Source organism: Maniola hyperantus, chromosome 4 (assembly GCF_902806685.2).
Source record: "Maniola hyperantus chromosome 4, iAphHyp1.2, whole genome shotgun sequence".
NCBI classification, from domain to species: Eukaryota; Metazoa; Arthropoda; class Insecta; order Lepidoptera; family Nymphalidae; genus Maniola; species Maniola hyperantus.
In genome coordinates this window covers 6,173,023-6,192,673 of record NC_048539.1, presented here as the reverse complement: position 1 = coordinate 6,192,673, position 19,651 = coordinate 6,173,023, and the positions used below count along the sequence as shown (strand labels likewise).

At 36.0% G+C, this 19,651-nt stretch overlaps 2 protein-coding genes across 2 annotated transcripts in view; one reads left to right on the top strand and one right to left on the bottom strand.

The window, feature by feature from the left end:
• Window positions 1–19,651, bottom strand: part of Sulf1 (Extracellular sulfatase Sulf1) — a 91,948-nt gene that overhangs the window by 35,010 nt on the left and 37,287 nt on the right. Inside the window, exons 2-3 of the mRNA XM_034985395.2 lie at window positions 13,134–13,962; window positions 12,411–12,550 (exon numbers count right to left, since the gene is read on the bottom strand). Coding sequence (XP_034841286.1) covers window positions 12,411–12,550; window positions 13,134–13,804 — 811 coding nt within the window. The 5' untranslated portion in view covers window positions 13,805–13,962. The remainder of the gene's footprint in view (window positions 1–12,410; window positions 12,551–13,133; window positions 13,963–19,651) is intronic.
• Window positions 1,759–19,651, top strand: part of LOC117981994 (uncharacterized protein C16orf96-like) — a 72,102-nt gene continuing 54,209 nt past the window's right edge. Inside the window, exon 1 of the mRNA XM_069498203.1 lies at window positions 1,759–1,777. The gene's annotated coding sequence lies outside the window, so the exon portion shown is untranslated. The remainder of the gene's footprint in view (window positions 1,778–19,651) is intronic.

Genomic DNA, 19,651 nt, shown 5'->3' with positions numbered 1-19,651 from the left:
ATCCGTCATGTCGCGTACTATAGACTCTAATCCACCATCGAAAGAAATGAATGTAACGTCAAACGTGCTTATAAAACTAGACAGAGCGGCGTCCGCGCCTACGTGCCTCGTGCTCTTGGTCAATATTTATTTGTAACTTTATTTTGATAAGCTATCGTAGGAGTTTATAGCTCCTATAAAGCTGTTTTATCATTCTTACCTTAATGTTTTTAGTAGGCTGTATTATATTACGCGGTTAAAAGAAAGTTTAGGTTGTGTAAGTTTATTGGATAGGTACCTACCTACTATCTAGCATAAGAGTATGCCAGATACCTTTCACTTGATTGGGGAATCATAATATCAAGATAGGTAAAGTAGGTATACATGTTTCCTATTGATATTTTCTTCCACAAGAGTGTAAGATAAATTGGCTCAGGTCTGGTTTGGCGACTGCAGAAAATACGACTCCAATGCACGCTTCGTCGTGTAAACGGTAGGTAAACCTCATGATAATATTCCTTGTTCATAGCAATTCATCACTTAACATCAGGTGACCCGCATGCTCGTTTACTCGCTACCTCTATTTAAAAAAATCTGTACTAGTATAGTAGCCGCGTTGTTGCCCACACGCTAAAAGTGCTGAACGAATTAGCAATTATTTTAAAAAGTAGCGGTCATTACTTAACTAGTAGAAAAAATTTGCTGGAATATCACTGAAAATTGAAAACCGAGCAATTTCCTCAGGCTTTTCTAAAAAAAAATCTATAAGTATTTTATGAACGGGGTCAAACGCAGAAAGCATTAATGGTCGATATGTAAATATAAGAAATCAATTAAACGGCTACCTAAAATAAACATAAATCTATCTGAAACACGAAAAGTGCATTACTTTAGAGCTCACGATATGCCCAGAATAAATGTTTACACAGTAAACAATTTGCCAGTTTCTTAAAATGTAGAACAGCATATTTTAAGGTAGCCTTGCCTAGTACCGAACAGCACCTACCTAGGTATGTATCATAATGTTACAGTTAGGTACTATCAGTAGATACTAACTTATCTACCTAGATTCAAGCGACTCTTACTACTTAGTATCTAAATCTACAGGATATTTGGTAGTCAACAATTAAGCTGAGATCTATAGTGCACTTTGACCTCACACATCCATCATTGAAATCACACATCCTTAGGAATCGAATCCTTCTTTTACTTTTTCTAAAAAAAGTGTTTATACTGCGATAGGTAGGTTTCTACCTACTTAATCAATCTCTATATATTATGTATATAAAACACAAAAAATGTTTTTAACTAACCTGTGTACTTTGAAACCATCCAACCGATGTGCCCCAAACCAGTTTCATTAGAAAGGCAATAATGCAAAGATTGTTATAGACCACTAAGACAATGCGTTAAGCAAATTAAGCATATTTTTAGCGTAGTAACACACGCTGGGTATCCGCTAGTAAATTAAATTATTTCAAGAAAATGTTATGAAGAAACCTAACTTTTGGCATTAATTCAATCTAGTGATACCTACTCAATTACTCAGTTTGACCAATATGTTTGGACGACAAAAACTCTTAACTAGCAGGAGTCAGAAAATAAACACCCAACAAATCGTTGAAATGTTAAAACGTAATAAATGTATAACACGTTACAACATTTCAACTAATCAAAATAAAAGTTGCTGGCACATAAATACCGTAGACAGTATGGCGACTGAACTGCTCCCACGCAATCGAGTTTATAATAAACGGGTTCACTCTTCCACTATGTGAAGGGAAAACGAGATATACAAGTAAGTAATTAAACCTATTTATATAGGTATTTATTTTGTACCTTCTTATGTTTCTTTACTTTTTAATTCATAATGACTAATATTATAAAAACAAAAGAGTTTCTGTCAGTCTGGTAGCTTTTCATGGCCCATCCGTTTAACCAATAGTGACAAAATTGGTGACAAATTTTAATACAAAATAGCTTGCACACCGGGGACTTCCTCTATTCATCGTCAAACTCTCAGGCCAAAGTATTCAGCCAAATAATTTCCATTGCGAACATCCAAAATGTACCTAAAAAACAAATGCCGCTAGTTAGTTTATTACATCGCATAATTACATCGCGCTATGATCGATGTCTTTTGAGAGTATAATAGAAGTTCATACATTTGTATGATCTGATTTGTAGAAGAATTTACTTTCTTATTATTGGTATAGGGAATACGCTTCTTTTTATCCCAGAAAATCAAAGAGCTCCCACAGGATTTTTAAAGGCTTATACGTTTAAACGATTTTAACAGGTAGTGAGACAGCTACCTGTTAAAATCGATCCGGGGGCGGACATAGGCTATGTTTGGTCTCGAAAAATCAAACAGGGACACGGGATTTCCTTGAACGGGAAAACCTAAATCCACGTGGGCGAAGCTGCGGGCATCGTCTAGTAATTAAATAATTTCTACATTGGCTGGTCTTAGGCTTTTGCAAAATTAGTTTGGTGGTAGTTTCCAGGCTAGCCCAGTGCCCACTTTTGTCTCACACTATAACCGCTTCGTCACTTTTATTACGTAAGTGTAAGTGTAAGTAAGTAAGTACACCGAAAAGTATGAAGAAATCAAGGAAAAGATGCAAGCTAGAGGACGTCTTCCCACAGAAGTTTAAGAAGCTTGGGAAGAGCACTAGACTAGATATTTATTTTTCTAGTAATATATGGTTCAAAAAGACGAGAGTTCGCAACGCAACCTTTTAAACTCGTAAATAAATCAATGAACCCTATGGGTTCATTCGATTCGTTCACGTCAATTATTTATAGAGAACCGTAGAATAAGAAGAATTTGTGTGGAAAATAGAAATTGTTTCTGAATCTGTTCATTGTAATTTAACAAACTCGAAACAATCGAAAAATATCTGAATTCATTTGAATTGAAGTTTGACTAGAATGCTCATGGCGCTCTTTCACTTATTACGTTGTTAATTTGGTATGTGCGCATTACTATAGTCACTGCCAAAATATGGGTGGTCTAGTATTATGTACCCTATAAATATAACGGTGAAAACATCGACATATAATATTTCGATGGGTGAGAATGTTTTTATTTCTTGTCTGCAAAAAGGCAGAGTATACCTACTATAAATCTGAAATGAGCAGAAATAGTTTTCAATGTTCCGTGGTAAAACAAGGAACACTTTCGTCGCGTCTGTTTATCTGACCATTTATTTGCGTCTGCCCGTATTTCATTGTCATTTTATTCAAAAGCTATTTTACTGTTTTCACTCATGTTTTAAATATTCCCACTTTGATAAATGAGTATAGATTCAGGGTTTATGTCTGTTTAATTTAGGAAAATTTTATAGATTTGGCCTCACATATATGTACTTAACATAGCATCTATTCATATTGTAAAATTGGTCCAATAAATATTACCTGAAAAGTACTTACTTCTGTAGTGACTGTAAAATGTAGGTAGGTACGAATATAGTAATATATTGAATAATGAATAAAACGTTTCGTAGAAATCGACCAATAAATATAAGTATGTAATGTTGTAAGAATGCACACAAAGTAAGATATTTTGCATTTACAATGAAAATAACGAGATAGTTGGAGCATGTGACCTCGTTGACAGACCCAAGCGAGTTCAAGCCATAATAAACAAGTCATTGTACGTTTGCATCATAATGTTGCCATACAAGGCAGTAACATATTTTATAAGGCAAAAGTACTATGTTTGAATTGATATTGCTTTAAATGTTCACATTGCTCAGAAATCCTATACTAATATTACAAATAATAGCATAGGAACAGAGTCTAATGCATACAGAAAGAAATTCAACAATTTTGCTTAGAGTAAGAGAGTATAATTAAGTCGATAGGTAGGTTCATGACAAGACAATTAAATAAAGCAGTCAATGGGGAGCCGACAGAAGTCAAAACTTAAAACTATCAAATAATACTATCGAATTCGCGCAACACGTAATTATACCTACAAATACACGATTAACGCATGTCAGTTGTGTATTTGTAGGTTATAAAAGGTTTAAAATCGTCCGACGCACTTCAAAAAGGTTTCACTTCATAAGCCATAATAATTAAATTAGTTGATGTGCTTTCATTCTTAAGTTAATGTAAAATAGTAAGATAAATTATCTTATCTCTAGCTTATCTTATAAAAACTAGTAGATACGAAACCGGCAACCTACGCCCACTTTCATCTTTTAACGGAAGCAGCAATCTATGTGATTAAATCGAAGAGTCTAAGTCTAAGTTTTCTGAATCGGTGGGCGGACTCGTCGCCCACTTCACACTCATGGCGGAAGGAAAGCACGAGGCAAATTTATGATAGCTCGTTTAGAACAAATTTACAAGCTAAATGGACTCTTTAACAACGCAGTGATAAATTGCCGACACGTGCCATGGCCCGTGGCGCATGAGACTTTACAATTGCAAAGGACATAAAACACATGGGAATATAAAAGATGGAAAGGTTTTTTTTTTTTGTTAAAATCAAATCAATAATTTCATGTAGCCCTACTTTACATTCACCGGTAGGAACCGGTAGGAACTTTACATTCAGATTATTCACCGGTGCAGGACTAAAAAGTATTGTACTTTAGAATAACTGTTTTCTTACATATTTGGCTGATTGCCGGAAATTGATACAGTCAGTGACCAGGGTATGAATCACGAGCTAGACGCTCTAATAAGCAATGAGAACACTGTCAAGTGCTGAAAATCACAATGTCTGCGACGAGCGTTGCACCTGGAATCACAGACAAGTTCCCTTATCAGTGCCTGGAAATTGGAATGCATGCCGAACGCAACTCACATATAAATATATACCCCAGCAGAAATGACCAAATGGCTGGCAGGATATAGAAATAAACGATGAAAGAGACCATGGTTAGGACCCACAAAGGATGATGTACCGTAGGATGATAATGATAATATTCTCCCGCACTCTGATATTTAAAAATCACTTAAATTAAGATAAAGGAAACTGGGAGAAAAAGTTACTTAGCAAAAAATTTATCGTTGAAAAGAAGAGACTTATTTCGCTAGCATTCCGAAGCCGTGATTCATTACGTTTCGAGTTTTATTGACGACAATGCGACGTTCGCAAACGATTCTTTCCGTCGGCTCAAATCACTGCCCGTCTTCGCCGGATGGAGTACGATCGTCCCCAAATACTTACAAGGACATTTCTATCTGAATTTATTTATACGTTGTTAAAGAAGGTTTTGTATTAATTTATGTGTCACACTGGCTGTCTATTTTATTCTAATTTTTTTAAAAATTGGAATGTCACTCTAACATGTCCTATAATAAAAATATGTTTTCTCAAAGTATATTATTTATTTAATTGAATTTTATCGATCCTAAAACGGACTCTAATATGGTAGCAGATCGAAAATAAATTCAAAAATTATTTTAGAGCAGAGATAAGCTATAATTTCTATTTTCTTTAAAAATTCTAACAAGATTTATCAAAATGTCGTCTTCATGGAATTCATCCACGAGCTTCAAAATTGATATTGGTCGTTTAGAAGGAAAGGAAAATTGGACAACATGGCGCTGCAAGGTACTGTTAATGCTAAGAGGTACTGGCGGATGCTTAGATGCGATAAATGGCAATCTAAACAAACCAAAGGAACCGGATAGCACAGCATCAGCAGAAGTTTGTATTGTATATAAGAAAGATTACAAGTCTGGAATCTTAGAATGTTATAGTGACGCAGATCACGGTGGAGATCCAAACACAGGACGCTCTACATCTGGAATTCTGTGTATGTATGCTGGAGGAGTAATTGCTTGGGCAAGTCGGAAGCAAACATCAGTAGCAATTTCGAGTACTGAAGCGGAGCTCGTAGCAGCTAGTGAAGCAGCTCGTGAAATTGTATGGCTTAAGAGACTGTTTAATGAAGTTACCAAATTAAAAGAAATTTTTATAGCTGCATCATTATCAATTTGCAGCTTGGGAATTTCTTTTAATTTGGTAACTTCATTAAACAGTCTCTTAAGCCATACAATTTCACGAGCTGCTTCACTAGCTGCTACGAGCTCCGCTTCAGTACTCGAAATTGCTAAGGAAAGCTAATTGAAAGCTAATTGAAAGCTATGGAAAGTGAGCTAAATTCTCTGAAAGAGAATAAAACTTGGATACTTGTGGATAAACCGAAAGACAGAAAGCTTATTTCTTGTAAATGGATCTATAAAAAGAAGACCAATGCTGATGGAAGCCTCGACAAATATAAAGCTAGACTTGTAGCAAGAGGTACTGGCGGATGCTTAGATGCGATAAATGGCAATCTAAACAAACCAAAGGAACCGGATAGCACAGCATCAGCAGAAGTTTGTATTGTATATAAGAAAGATTACAAGTCTGGAATCTTAGAATGTTATAGTGACGCAGATCACGGTGGAGATCCAAACACAGGACGCTCTACATCTGGAATTCTGTGTATGTATGCTGGAGGAGTAATTGCTTGGGCAAGTCGGAAGCAAACATCAGTAGCAATTTCGAGTACTGAAGCGGAGCTCGTAGCAGCTAGTGAAGCAGCTCGTGAAATTGTATGGCTTAAGAGACTGTTTAATGAAGTTACCAAATTAAAAGAAATTTTTATAGCTGCATCATTATCAATTTGCAGCTTGGGAATTTCTTTTAATTTGGTAACTTCATTAAACAGTCTCTTAAGCCATACAATTTCACGAGCTGCTTCACTAGCTGCTACGAGCTCCGCTTCAGTACTCGAAATTGCTACTGATGTTTGCTTCCGACTTGCCCAAGCAATTACTCCTCCAGCATACATACACAGAATTCCAGATGTAGAGCGTCCTGTGTTTGGATCTCCACCGTGATCTGCGTCACTATAACATTCTAAGATTCCAGACTTGTAATCTTTCTTATATACAATTCCAAAATCTATTGTTCCTTTGATGTAACGAAAAATGCGCTTGACCTTTTGTACATCTTCTGTAGTGGGATTAGCAAGTGACCTGGATACAAAACTTACAGCGTACGATATATCTGGTCTGCTTGCTGTCATCAAGTATGCTAATGCACCAACAGCTTCTCTATAAGGAAACTTAACATCATTCTCCTTTTCAGAATCTGTTTGAGCTTCTTTAATAATTGGAGTATTGACTGCTTTACAGTCACTCATCCCAAAGCGTTCTAGTAGCTTTTGAGCATAATGCTTTTGTGAAACTACAATTCCACCATCTTTATCACTAGAAAGTTCTAAACCAAGAAAGTAATTAGCTGGTTTAGTGGTTATCTTGAACCTACTTCTCAATTCAGCTATAAACTTCTCAGAATCTTTCTGATTTGTTGATGCAACAAGTCCATCATCAACATAGAGCGCTAGAATAATTTTATTGCCTCGTCGATTTCTAATAAACAAACATGGATCTGTGTCACATTGTTTAAAGCCAATATTTTTCAGATAAGAAAAGACAGCCAGACCAACAAATTAGGATACAAAACAAAGGTGATTTTAGGCCCCCTACGCGAACCGAAGGGTGTTTGATAAGTTTAACGTGTGTTTCTTTCGTGTCTGTCTGTGGAATTATAGCGCTCAGACGAAGGAACCAATTTGAATACGCTCTCTTCTATAGTTAAAACCTGTTTAATCAAGAGAGTTCTTAGGTATGTTTGATGAAAATTTGTTCAACCATTTGTTTTTCTCAGTCATCTAATTGATATGCATATTACATGCACTTGATCTCGACTATAATGCAATATTACTCCTACCCTTTGCCCGTGATGATATACATTTTTAATTCACAATTGCTTAAATAAACAAATAGGTGATAATGAAAATCTGAGTTAAATGTAAAACCAAAAGTTTGTTCAGAAGTTGAAGAGGTTTACGCCTCATACCAGGAAGACAGCCATAGCCAAAGAGTATGACGCTAAGGTTAAGAGACGGTCTGTCTTTTGCTAATATTTTCTGAGGCATGTCTGTATCATCAATGTTGACATCGAAGGAGGATAGAGATCGTGTCCACCTTTTCTTATTCTAAGAAAGCAAGACTGTTTGCAACCACGAATCTGATGTTTCGAAATGCGACACTACACTTTTATCAAAGGCAATCCCATAAATTGCGGCAACGGTATAAGTCGCGTGTACAGTATATATATACCCTTTCTGTGCGCGCAGTCTTCACAGTTTCGCGATACTTTGATTTAGTTATTTCAACTACGTATACCACATCTAACTCTAGAACCTAGTAGGTAACTTTAAGAATATGACCGTCAGAGTTCTTGAAAAGGTCATTTCTTGTCCCAAGAAAGCAAGAGCGCTGGCAACCGCGAATATGATGCGTCGAAATAGCCAACGTCCGGCGACCCACGTGCGCCCACGCCCCGACCTATGATACAATATTTAGAACAAATCTTGCATGTCGTTTATACAATTATTACTCCTGTCGCACTGTCGGCTCTGCCATTGGTATTGACTTATATGCCTTTGTGCTGCGGAAAGATAAGATAACTAAGTACCGGACAATCGAGGATGGGGCATATTAATAATTCTCGGTAAAACATATAAATGTTTTATACAGAAAGCAAAGATATTTAGTCTAAAAGGTATAGTGGCTATTGGGAACATTTCTATACCAACCAAAGTTTAAAGATAAACAAAAAAAAGCACTGCACTTAACTTAAGCACTTTGACTTTCATAATGTCACCGTACATCTTCTCCGTTTCCGGAGTACCGGTACCGTTTGTTATGTAACTTTTTTCTTTTTTGAGAAAATAAGCTCTTTAAATCTAAACTTGGTCCTATCCTATCCTAATTGAACAGATTCAAGCTTTACGAGCAAGCTTAAAATAGTGTATAATAAAGCTTAATGACGTTGCGTCAACGCTATCCAAATTACTTGTTGTTGCGTTATAGCCGACAATATTGCTAGAGGAAATATCTTACTAAGTTTGTAGCTGTTTTGCCATTCTGTCCTTTCTGTCTTATATATCCCTGGACCTTGACGTAGTCATTCGAGTGGAATTCTATAGATTTGCACAACGCTGCAAAGTCTATAAATATTCACACATAGGCACCTAATTTGCACAGACAAGTAATTGAGTTAATGGCAATAATTATTGCTGTAGTGATATCCTAAGAAACCCTTTATGGATGGTTATTTTGATTTATGTTTTTAATTTGTAGGTAAGTAGTTTTCATAGAATTACATAGTACTTATTGTAGTGTTTACTAATTTAGCAAATCATATTGTTTGTATGAACGCTGATTTTAACAATGAATGCCTTTTTTATCTACCTATAAGTAGGTATTTAAAAAAATTGTTGTCCTGACTAACACATCAACGCCCAGTCGATTTTCAAAAATTCCACTTGAGCAAATCCGAGGCGGGTCAGCTAGTTTACAATGACGACAATTAATCTGATTTCTGTATACCTAATTGATATATTTAATAATACTTTTTTTAAGAACAGGTAGTAGAAGTAGCAAAGGTAGGTATGTTCTATCTAAACCATTCAAGACACGCGGTCGTCAGTAAAGCTGATATGAAAGTAGTAAATCAGCCGGCATTCCTGAACTTATGGCATCATTAAACCCGTAGGTATTTGTCGGATGAACGTTCAACGCTCCTCAACTGGCAAACACGGTACGGCCACGGACCTTGAATCTTGATGTTGCAAGTTCTATAGGTACAAATAAATAAAATTGAAGTGTCTGTTTGTAATGTCAAAACAGCTTTTTACTAAATGCCTATGAAAGAAGATATGGTAGGATAACAAAAAAAAATATTATAAAAAAAATATTAAAAATTTTGTCTGTCTGTCTATTCCGGTTAATCTCCGAAACGGCTGGACCAAATCTGACAGGGCTTTGACAGATAACTGAGTTTATTAAGAGTAACTAAGGCTACTTTTATCTCAGAAAAAAAATTGGGTTCCGCGCAACAATTAAAACCCATGAAATTTTACTTTTTATTCCAGACAATCAAAAAATGAAGTCGCGGTCATCAGCTAGTTACTTACCTAATAAAGTTCAAAGATAAACTTTTAAATACAAGTTAAATTAGCAGCTGCGATTTTGATTTTTTCAATTTATTGTTGAAACAAGTGACTGAAAAATTCTCGCTTAAAACTCGTTAGCTAAAGAAATAAGACACACATTGAATAGAAATTTTCTAGCTAAACTTGTACAAAACCGCAAAATATTTATATTTACATATTGTTTAATTAATAGCTCGCTAACTTTTCAACAAAAGGCACCGCTGTACATGCGGAAATGTCAGTTTCGTTTTTATTTGAGTAATTTATCTGAATATGCAAATTAGCTTCTCATACTCGTATGTGCCTGTGAATAAATTCAGCTAGGAAACAAAATCATGTTAATCACATTGCAGTTAGATACTGTATTGGCAGGTGCACATAAAATAATTGTCTTATTGATTTTAGTCGTGCCCACATCAAGTGCATCTTCGAGGCTCAGGCGGTATCTTTGCGAGTCTAATGCTCGTTCGGAGTTGCTGTGCTTTTAAATTGTTCACCCGCACGTCAGCTACCTCTGAAGAGCCTAGGTACATTGGGGCTGAACCTGTGTTTTTGGTTAATTGACGATCTGACGAGTCTGGTAAGAGATATTTCTAAATTTTCTCTGACCTGATTTGATGGAAAATTCTAGTTACCATACTACCTGCAAAGCGGTTTAGCATTCTGGTACTCCAGAAAGGGGTATGTAAAAGTATTATACCCATTCCAAGTTAGCCCACTTCCATCTTAGACTGCATTCTCTTTTACCACGAGGTGAGATCGCAGTCAAGGATAACTTGTCATAGAATTAATAAAAAAAAATGTCTGTGCTTAAAGATGCCTCTATGCGAGTAGTGAACTGCTTGTTTGACATAGACTGATCGGTTTTAAACGGCTCAGTCAGAGGCCAGTCTATCATGCATGGTCAGCCTCGGTGCTGAATGAAAGCGCGAGCCGTGCTTCGCTAGTAAAACATTGAGGATGCCGCGCGCCGGATTGCCCGGTGTGTACACTGCTATTTTTATTTTGCACAAGCGTGACGAGCAAGAAATAAAACTAGTGCAGAAATGAGCACCTTGAATTCTCAGGTGTTGTAAGTATCACGTGTCTATATATTGTGGCTATTGTTTACAATAACTCTTTTTCTCAATTAAATCTTATAGAGTTACTAGATGATGTCCGCGTCCGCGTGGAATAAGATTTTTTTAAATCCCGTAGGAACTCTTTGATTTTCCGGGATAAAAATATCTCTCTCAACCTTTCGTTAAAATCAGAAAATCAGGTAAGTCCGAAATGGACCGTGAAAAAGTAACAGATTTACAGATATACATACACACTATTAATATGAATAAGCTTAAGAGCTGGCAAACGCTATTAGTTATGTTGACTCTTGTATTTTTGTGAGATCGAAGGTTTAGTTTTCATCGTATCAAATTACATGTTGAAACACCTGATTCAATATAAATATTATGCTCATTAAGATGTTCAGAAATTTTCCAACAAATACTCAGTAAGATTTTTTTTATTTCAGATTAATTTATTACTAACTATAAATTAATTTAAAATTTTAAAATATAACTACAATGGCTAAGATATATATCTGACCCAAAATATTATAAACATTGTAATTCATAGACAATCCAAACTAATTAAGACCTATTTTATACCAGACTAGCTGATGCTCACGGCTTCGTTCGCGTTGACTTAGGTTTTTAAAAATTCTATGATTTTCCGGAATAAAAAGTAGCCTATATCACTACCTACCCATCCAAAAAATTATGTCGATCCGTTGCGTTGCTTCGTGGCGACTTGATTGAAGGACAAACCAACAAACGAACACACTTTCGAATTTATAATATGTAGGTATAGTAATAAAGCAACCACCTAGTTCATTTAACTTTCTTCATTATTCCATAAGCTTGTTCGGATTAAGTAATATCGCGAATCATAAACTCTACTCATTATCGACATCAATATTAATGTACTATTAAGCTTGTAAATACCTACTTGACAGCTTGTATGTAATTGCAACTATTAAATTTCATTCCGATAAACCGATTAGCCGCTTTATTACTATGGGAAAAAATATTGTAGCGGATCTTATTAATGTTTCATACATTTTTATTGACGTTAATAATGTAGTTTTATTTTTTGTATAGCGAGCAGGTTTGTTTGTGGTAACGATCTCTTGATCTACTTTTCTAAACCAATCAAGATTTTTATATTTATTAGTTTATCAAAAAAAAATTATGGTGGTCTAAAGGTTTGAACAGAAAGAATATACGACGGAACTTTAGAGCCAGAGCAGACTGAGCGCGCTGAGTGACGGCAAGCAGAGTCAAGAGACACAGCTATAAATTATTGTTAGAAAATATGGTGGCTGTATGACGCCATTTTCAAATGTGAAAAATCTTATTTCTTTGTATTACTTACCAGTACGATATCCAGCGTTGGACAAATAGGTAGCAAAGGTGTTCGACTCGTGCTTTGCTTGCCACATTGGTGACGAACAGTTGTCATTGTTGGTGTACACGTTGTGATTGTGGACGTAAACACCGGTCAGTAGAGAGCTCCTGTGAAAAAATGGAAAACATAACATACAAATCCAATTTCAACTTCACCTTGCCATCCAAAGAGGTAATGCTGCCAGCATCTTGGGTACAATGCCTCGCTGCGGTGGTCTCGATGAGGTTTTAGATTTAATTTAATTTATTTTATTTATAATTTAATGTTTTTCTTTTAGATTTAAGTTTACACCACCTTTGAATAGACTTGCTTGGAAACAAAAAGCAAAATACTTATCTTCTTTCATTGTAACCCAGAAAGCTGGAGACAAACTAAAAAGCAAGCTTTGGATAGCCAAAATTCGCTTTTCAGTCTGTCAGACACATTTTTTTAAATTAAAAATCAAACACATGGTAAATAATTTTATAGACGTATCGAAAGGACGTGTGGTCTGGTCTGGACATCAAATTAAGACGGACCACATTATCTAGTTGCTCGTATCCTCTATTGATAAACCGGAACGAACGACCTATTCTCCTTTATCGTGGCTAACCCCTATAATCATACTCGCATTATACTTGTATGAAGTTGCTTGCAATTAAGAATGTTAATTTAATGTTTCTAGCGATTGAAGATGAAAAATATTCATACCTTGATGGACAGCACATTGGTGTAGTCGTGTAGGCATGACGAAACTCCGCTCCAGCACTTCTTATAGCTTTCATTGTACGTGGCATAAAGTTCAAACTACCCAGCTCCACATCTTGATCATCCGTTAATATCAGAATTATATTAGGCTTCTTCTCTCTTGGTTGAGGGTATGGAATAAATCCGCCTGATTGCCATTTATTAGTTGTCTTGGGTTTGAATCTAGTAGTATTCTCTCTAACCGACGATGCTCTATCGGGTGTTTTATTTTGACTCACAGTTTTCCTTCTATCTGTTACTTTATCAGTATTACTTTTGTTCAAATGCTTGTCAGTTTTGCGAGATTTTTCATCCCTCTTGTGGTATGGATCAGTTCGATTAGACATGTATTCGTCTGTGGAATGTTCGGAACCTCTTCTCCTATCCCGCCGTACTTCGTGTTCCCTTTCCCAAAATCGTCGACGGTCACCGCGGTATCTCGAACTATTCCTGTGTCTCAAATATCTCTTTTCAGGTAAATCAGTCAAAGTTCCATTAAAAGTTGTACGATTTCGGTTGTTTTCTTTGTTTCTCAATTCTCTAGCTCGGGAATCGTCGTCTTCCAAAGAGTCTCTTTTGGCGGTTATAAGGAGTAAATTCCACGTTAAAAGTAAGGATATAATTTTAAAATTCATTTTAAACTAGTATTTGAATTGTATCACAAATATAAAACTTCTATGAAGTGTGTTAGTGCTTATGCTTCTTCTAACATTTCATCGTAGACTTTCATGTTTTCAGCATTTGTATCACCCACAAAAAACTCTCCCCCATTCCATTAGCCATCATGGTTTACCTGAAACAAGCAAACATACAATAAATATTTAATAATATTGCAACCAATATTAAAGACACAGATCGATCTACAACAACATTTGAGTCTGAAACATTGCCTGGCTTTATTCCATCATATAATTTCCAAAGAATTTGATCGTTATTTCAGTATCTTTCTCCAATAAAAATGTGTATGCATATATAGACACCAGAAGTTATGAATATTGTATTTACAGGCAAAAATTATTAGGGTTCCTGTCGGAATGACCGTACTGAGCTCGTAAGAGAAAGTACATAATATGTAGTAGTAGATATAAATATTTACGAGGCAATTTTTATGATATTTTGTTGCTCTAGCCAATAAATGTAGAATTTTGTAGCAATTTATCAGTGAACCAAGAAGTTCTTTACTGTAATAAACTGCTCTTTTCTCTGCAAATTCAATGACAATTGATTTGGATTTTACTGGAATTCAGAAAAAAGCTTAAATTTCCTGGAAATTAAGATGACAAATTAAAATTATTGTAAAAGAGTTTTGAAAGAACAAAAATTGAGGCCGTGAAAAGTTCGTGTGATGATATGAGTACTCTCATGAGTAGGTACTTGAAAAATTGATTAAAAAAGTTGGCAGTCAGTGCCCAGTGACGACTGCCAACAGATGTGAAAACTTAAAACGATGAATCACCCTTAATACGTCCCTTAAAAATTGAACCTTAACAGGTTGCATTAATGAACTACATAGTTTTAAAAGCTACTAAAATAGCAGACCTTGAAATTTTTAGCCACCCTAAAATAGCCCAACGGGCGTAAAGAAGTGGGAATATCTTGCTGGTTCTTCTCGGTAGGAAAAGGCATTCCGAACCAGTGTTAGATGCATTTGACGATTCAAAAGTACTTGTAAAAGTTTAATTGAATAAAAAATATTTTATATGTATATAAAGCAAACGATCTTTTGCTTGTAAAGCAAACGATCGTTCACAAATAGATGTAGGTATAGATACCAGCGAACAGTATAAAAGCTCAGATAAGTAAATAAATGAAGACCATCTTGTTATGCGTGCCACCCCAGCGCGAGCGCCATTGATCTTGATTTATCGCCGTACAGACCATGACGTAATTGATAGGGGCTCGGTACGATCGATGCGGACAGCCGGCAGACAAGAATATGTTCCTAGATGCACTACTCTACTAACTTATATTAATGCGGGTCGCACATTACAGCCATTTTTAACATTACAGAAATTTGACGAAGCATTCGTCAAATTTCTTATCTGGCGACCTCCCTGGCGCAGCGGTGAGCACTGTGGTCTTATAAATAGGAGGTCCCGGGTTCAGTTTGGGAATTTATAATTTCTAAATTGTCTCTGGTCTGGTCTGGTGGGAGGCTACTAGGTGGTAAACTATATTTGTATGGAGCGAACTACGAACCAAATTCCTCTTAATGTGCGATCATCAGCTAAAGTTCACCGCGCATTATCCGTCAAAAGTTTGTATAAAAGCTTTTGGAATGTTTATAGCACAATTTTGCCGACGTTTCGGCAAAGTCATACGGGTTGAAACCAAGTACCAACGCAATGACCCGAATATATTTTAGTTTGAAAAACAGCAAAAGTTGGAAAAAGTTTGAGGGTTGTTAAAAATGTGACTTTTTGTCTCTACATTAAGTGGAGCCAACGAACTTTATTTACTACACGTATAATATAAATAGTATTAGGTTCATACCAGTAGAACTACTACTAGTAAACTATAAATATACCAATATAGATTAATTAGAAAAATAAAATGTTTAGCAATCGTATCCCTCATTCCTAACTTAAACATGTCTTAGTCGAAAATATGATCCTTACCTGTCACCTCCAACACATCATTGCCTTACTATAACCCCCCACAGCTATCTGATAAATTGAAAAGGTCATGACCCTCAGCAATGAGGATTACGACGCAAAGACAGGCCCACTTGCACCAAACTGCTTAATCTGGTTTAGTTATCTATACTTCAATACTAATATACTATTATATAAAGAGGTGATGTCGTTAAGTTTGTTTGCAGGGGGTAATCTTTGGAACTACCAACCGATTTTAAAAATTCTTTCACCAGTAGAAAGCTACGTTATTCGTGAGAGACATAGGCTATATTTTATTTTCAAAAAAATTAGAGATCCCTTCGAAAATTACAATAAAGTGAAAAAGTCGTCTCATCTGTGAGCTTCCGTGGCGTGCGCTGCCTTTAATAGTTAAAGTTAGTACACGAAAACAATGTTCGGTGGAATTGTTCCTCTTAAACAGCTCTAAAAAAGTCTGTGATAGCATATATCTATCTTTTACGGTAGGCTCACAATAACCATTTTTATGGTTTTGAAATGTGGTCTAAAACAAAGCTTTTCTTTCGGAGGTGTTTTTACTATCATAGTATTAAGTAATCCTTATGAAAATAAAATTGATCGTTATCTCAAGTGTTTAATTTAGACCAAAATTGCTCTTTTTATCATTTCATTTAGATTAATATCTTAGGATATATCACGAAATTAAAATAATGGCGACGGCCGCGGCAGTCCGTGCGTGCAACGCGATTACCTATGTCGCAGTGCGATTATATTGGAGGTAGGTAGTAGCTACCTACCAAGTAAAGTCTTTTTCAACTCAAGGATCCAACTCCTCAGCCTGAATGCTGTAAGGAATTGCATTCTTAAATCGTGGTGATACTATGGGATTTTTAAAGAATCGTGCGTTTAAATGTTTTTACGAAATTCGGTACTGAGATATCTTGCATCACGGGGACGGGCTACTACTATATTATTACGGGATAGGTTACTTTTTGTCCTGGAAAATCTTCTGGTAAAGAAATTAGAAATCAGAAGTGTTACGGAGACACGTAGCCTGCTGCTGCTGTTTGCAGTCGGCTACGGACTTGTACCAAACGGTGTGGGTGCAAGTCGACCTTAATTCATAACAAATTACAAAACCTGCTCAAACATCAAAACTATCGGGTTCCAGGAATTGCAAAAACCGGCCAAGTGCGAGTCAGAATCACGCACCGAGGGTTCCGTACTCGGAATTTTTTTTCGACATTTTGCACGATAAATCAAAAACTGTTATGCTTAAAAATAAATAAAAATTGAAAATTGAAAATACTAATTAGGTATTATTTGTTTTAATTTTTTTGTGATGTTACCACAAATCCACGGTTTTCGGATTTATTCCTTTACTTGTGCTACAAGACACAAGCTTCCTGCCAAATTTCATGATTCTAGGTCTAGGGTAAGTACCCCATAGGTTTTCTTGAAACACACGACAGTCAGACGGACAGATGAATAGACGGACAGACAGACAGACACCGAAGTGATCCTATCCTTATACTATCACTTCGATGTCGTTCGTCACGTCGTCGCTCGGTTCGTTTTTTCCTTTTGAGGTATGGAACCCTAAAAACTAAAGTTTCCCGATGTAAACAATCGGTTCATTGACGCCTTATGTTTTGTTTTCTATTCCATAACAGTGTTGCTTTTTTGATATTAAAGCTCGCTGGTTTCCGAGAAGAAAACGAGCTTTCTATTTACAATAAGTAAACAAAACGATAGTAGGCGAAAATCATTAGAAAATTATTTGCTGAAATCTAATAAGTACTAATTACTATGCTGTTAGTAAGTTTAAAAACATGTTTGTTATGCCATGGTTATGCCTTAACTTTATTATTAAAAAGGCAAAAAACTTAATTAACCCATTACCACGAGTCGACACGCGAAAGGTGCAAGCAACGCATTTTTCAATACTGCAAATGCGAGACGTCAGCAGTTTCGGGCACACGGAAGAATTGCTTATCATTTTTAAGGCACACCTGATGCTACTATGTTTTGCGGTTTTGGCGGCTTTCAATCTCAAGCGGGTCTTTCAATTGCCAAATGTGACCTTAAAGCGGTCCCCATAAATTAGGGACTAATCACCAATTTCGCAAAGTTCTCCACACCATGCCTGTAAATCTCGTTAATGGCTTTAAACTTTATTATTTCCATTAATTTTGGAATTATACGCTGCAATTACTCACTGCCCAAATTCTCATACAATACAGAGAGTATTTAAGTTTACGATCTTGTTTTGGAATTGGATTACCAAGAAATTATTCATTAACTTTTTGTTTCGTAGCTTTATATTTGATCTTTTATACTGAGGCATGTTGGCTATATATATTAAGATTTCTTATTATGTTGAATATTATTTTTTAAAGAACCTAGCTAGGTAGGTACTTAATAAAAGAGAAAAATTTGGGACTCTTTTGCTGCTTCAGTCTCGATCTAGCTAAAAGATAAAAAAGTGCCTTTTAGACAATATAATACGTAGCTCTCTTACCTAAATAAACAACATCCAGTCTTGTAAAAATCTCGAAAATTCAGGAAATAAACTAAACTACAAAAGGCACAGGCTACAGCCTACCTGTTATTTAATTAATATTCGCAAAAACAAAGGACTTTCGTTTTGTAGGATGTAGACACTATTTAGTTATGCGCATTCACGCCGCTTACCCCTTGCCAAAAAAAGCTATGGCTCAAGGCGTAGGATCAAAATTGTAACGTGTGGAGTTTGATCCTGAGACAGCAACTTTCCCACACATCAGTTTGTAAATATTAAACAAGTATGTTATGATTTTTATTCAAGAAAAAAAGCTGTGATAACTTAGGGCCCATTGCACCCACGTAAAATAAGTCTCATCCGAGAATAAATTTGATATTTTGGCTAGTTTTCAGTACAAAAACTGTCTTTACGCCCAATTTATTCCTCGACGTTGGTGAAATCGGCACTTACCTGGTTGCCGTCCAAGTCGGGGAGTCCGGGGTGCAATCCCGGGTACGGACTTTTCGGAGTTATTGCTTTAACTGAGACGAAAACATCGTGAGGAAACCTGCATGTCTGAGTTCTTCATAATTTTCTCAAAGATGTGCGAAGTCGGCCGATTCTCACTTGGTCAGCCACGTTGCAGCGTGGTAAACTATGGCCAAACGGCAAACCCTTCTCATTCTGAGAGAAAACCGATGATGATGATGATGAAGAATTTTTCCTTTTTTACTAAAACTGATGAAGAGTTTTATTTCTTTTCTTACTGAAAAATTGATGAATTTTAGAATTCGATGCGCCTCAGCAAATAGCCTGATTGATGATTCTGGTAATAAAACATTGCATTATACTATTAAACCTAGGTACTCGTATAAAAATCCAAGATCTCATTATAAATCATCGAAAGAGGAGCGCACGCTTGGTCAAGCGTAAAAATGTTGGTGATAAATCTCCTGGGCTTACACACAGCGCGGTTAAATTGAAAAATAGCCAAAATGATTTACGAGATTGTCGGCACATATTTGCTTTAAATATTATGTAAAATATGTAATTTATAATTTGTACAAGAAATCTTCTCGTCCAAGATTCTTCAGTGCTTGAAGACCAAAGTTTTCTAACATTGCGTGTTGCCAGTGATGACATATGGATTCGGGATATGGTTGCTGTTTATGGGCCTCGTAAGATAGATTAAAGTAATTCAGCGGGCAACGGAGAGAGATCAAATCAGGAATTAGAAGACCATGGCGCAAAACCGTGGCATGTGGAAGTCCTTATACAAGAAATCTATGTCCAGCAGTGGATGTCTATCGGTTGAAAATGATTAATGATATGTTATCTTTTATGTTCTTAAAATTAAGCCTGAATAGCGATGACCTACTTACTAC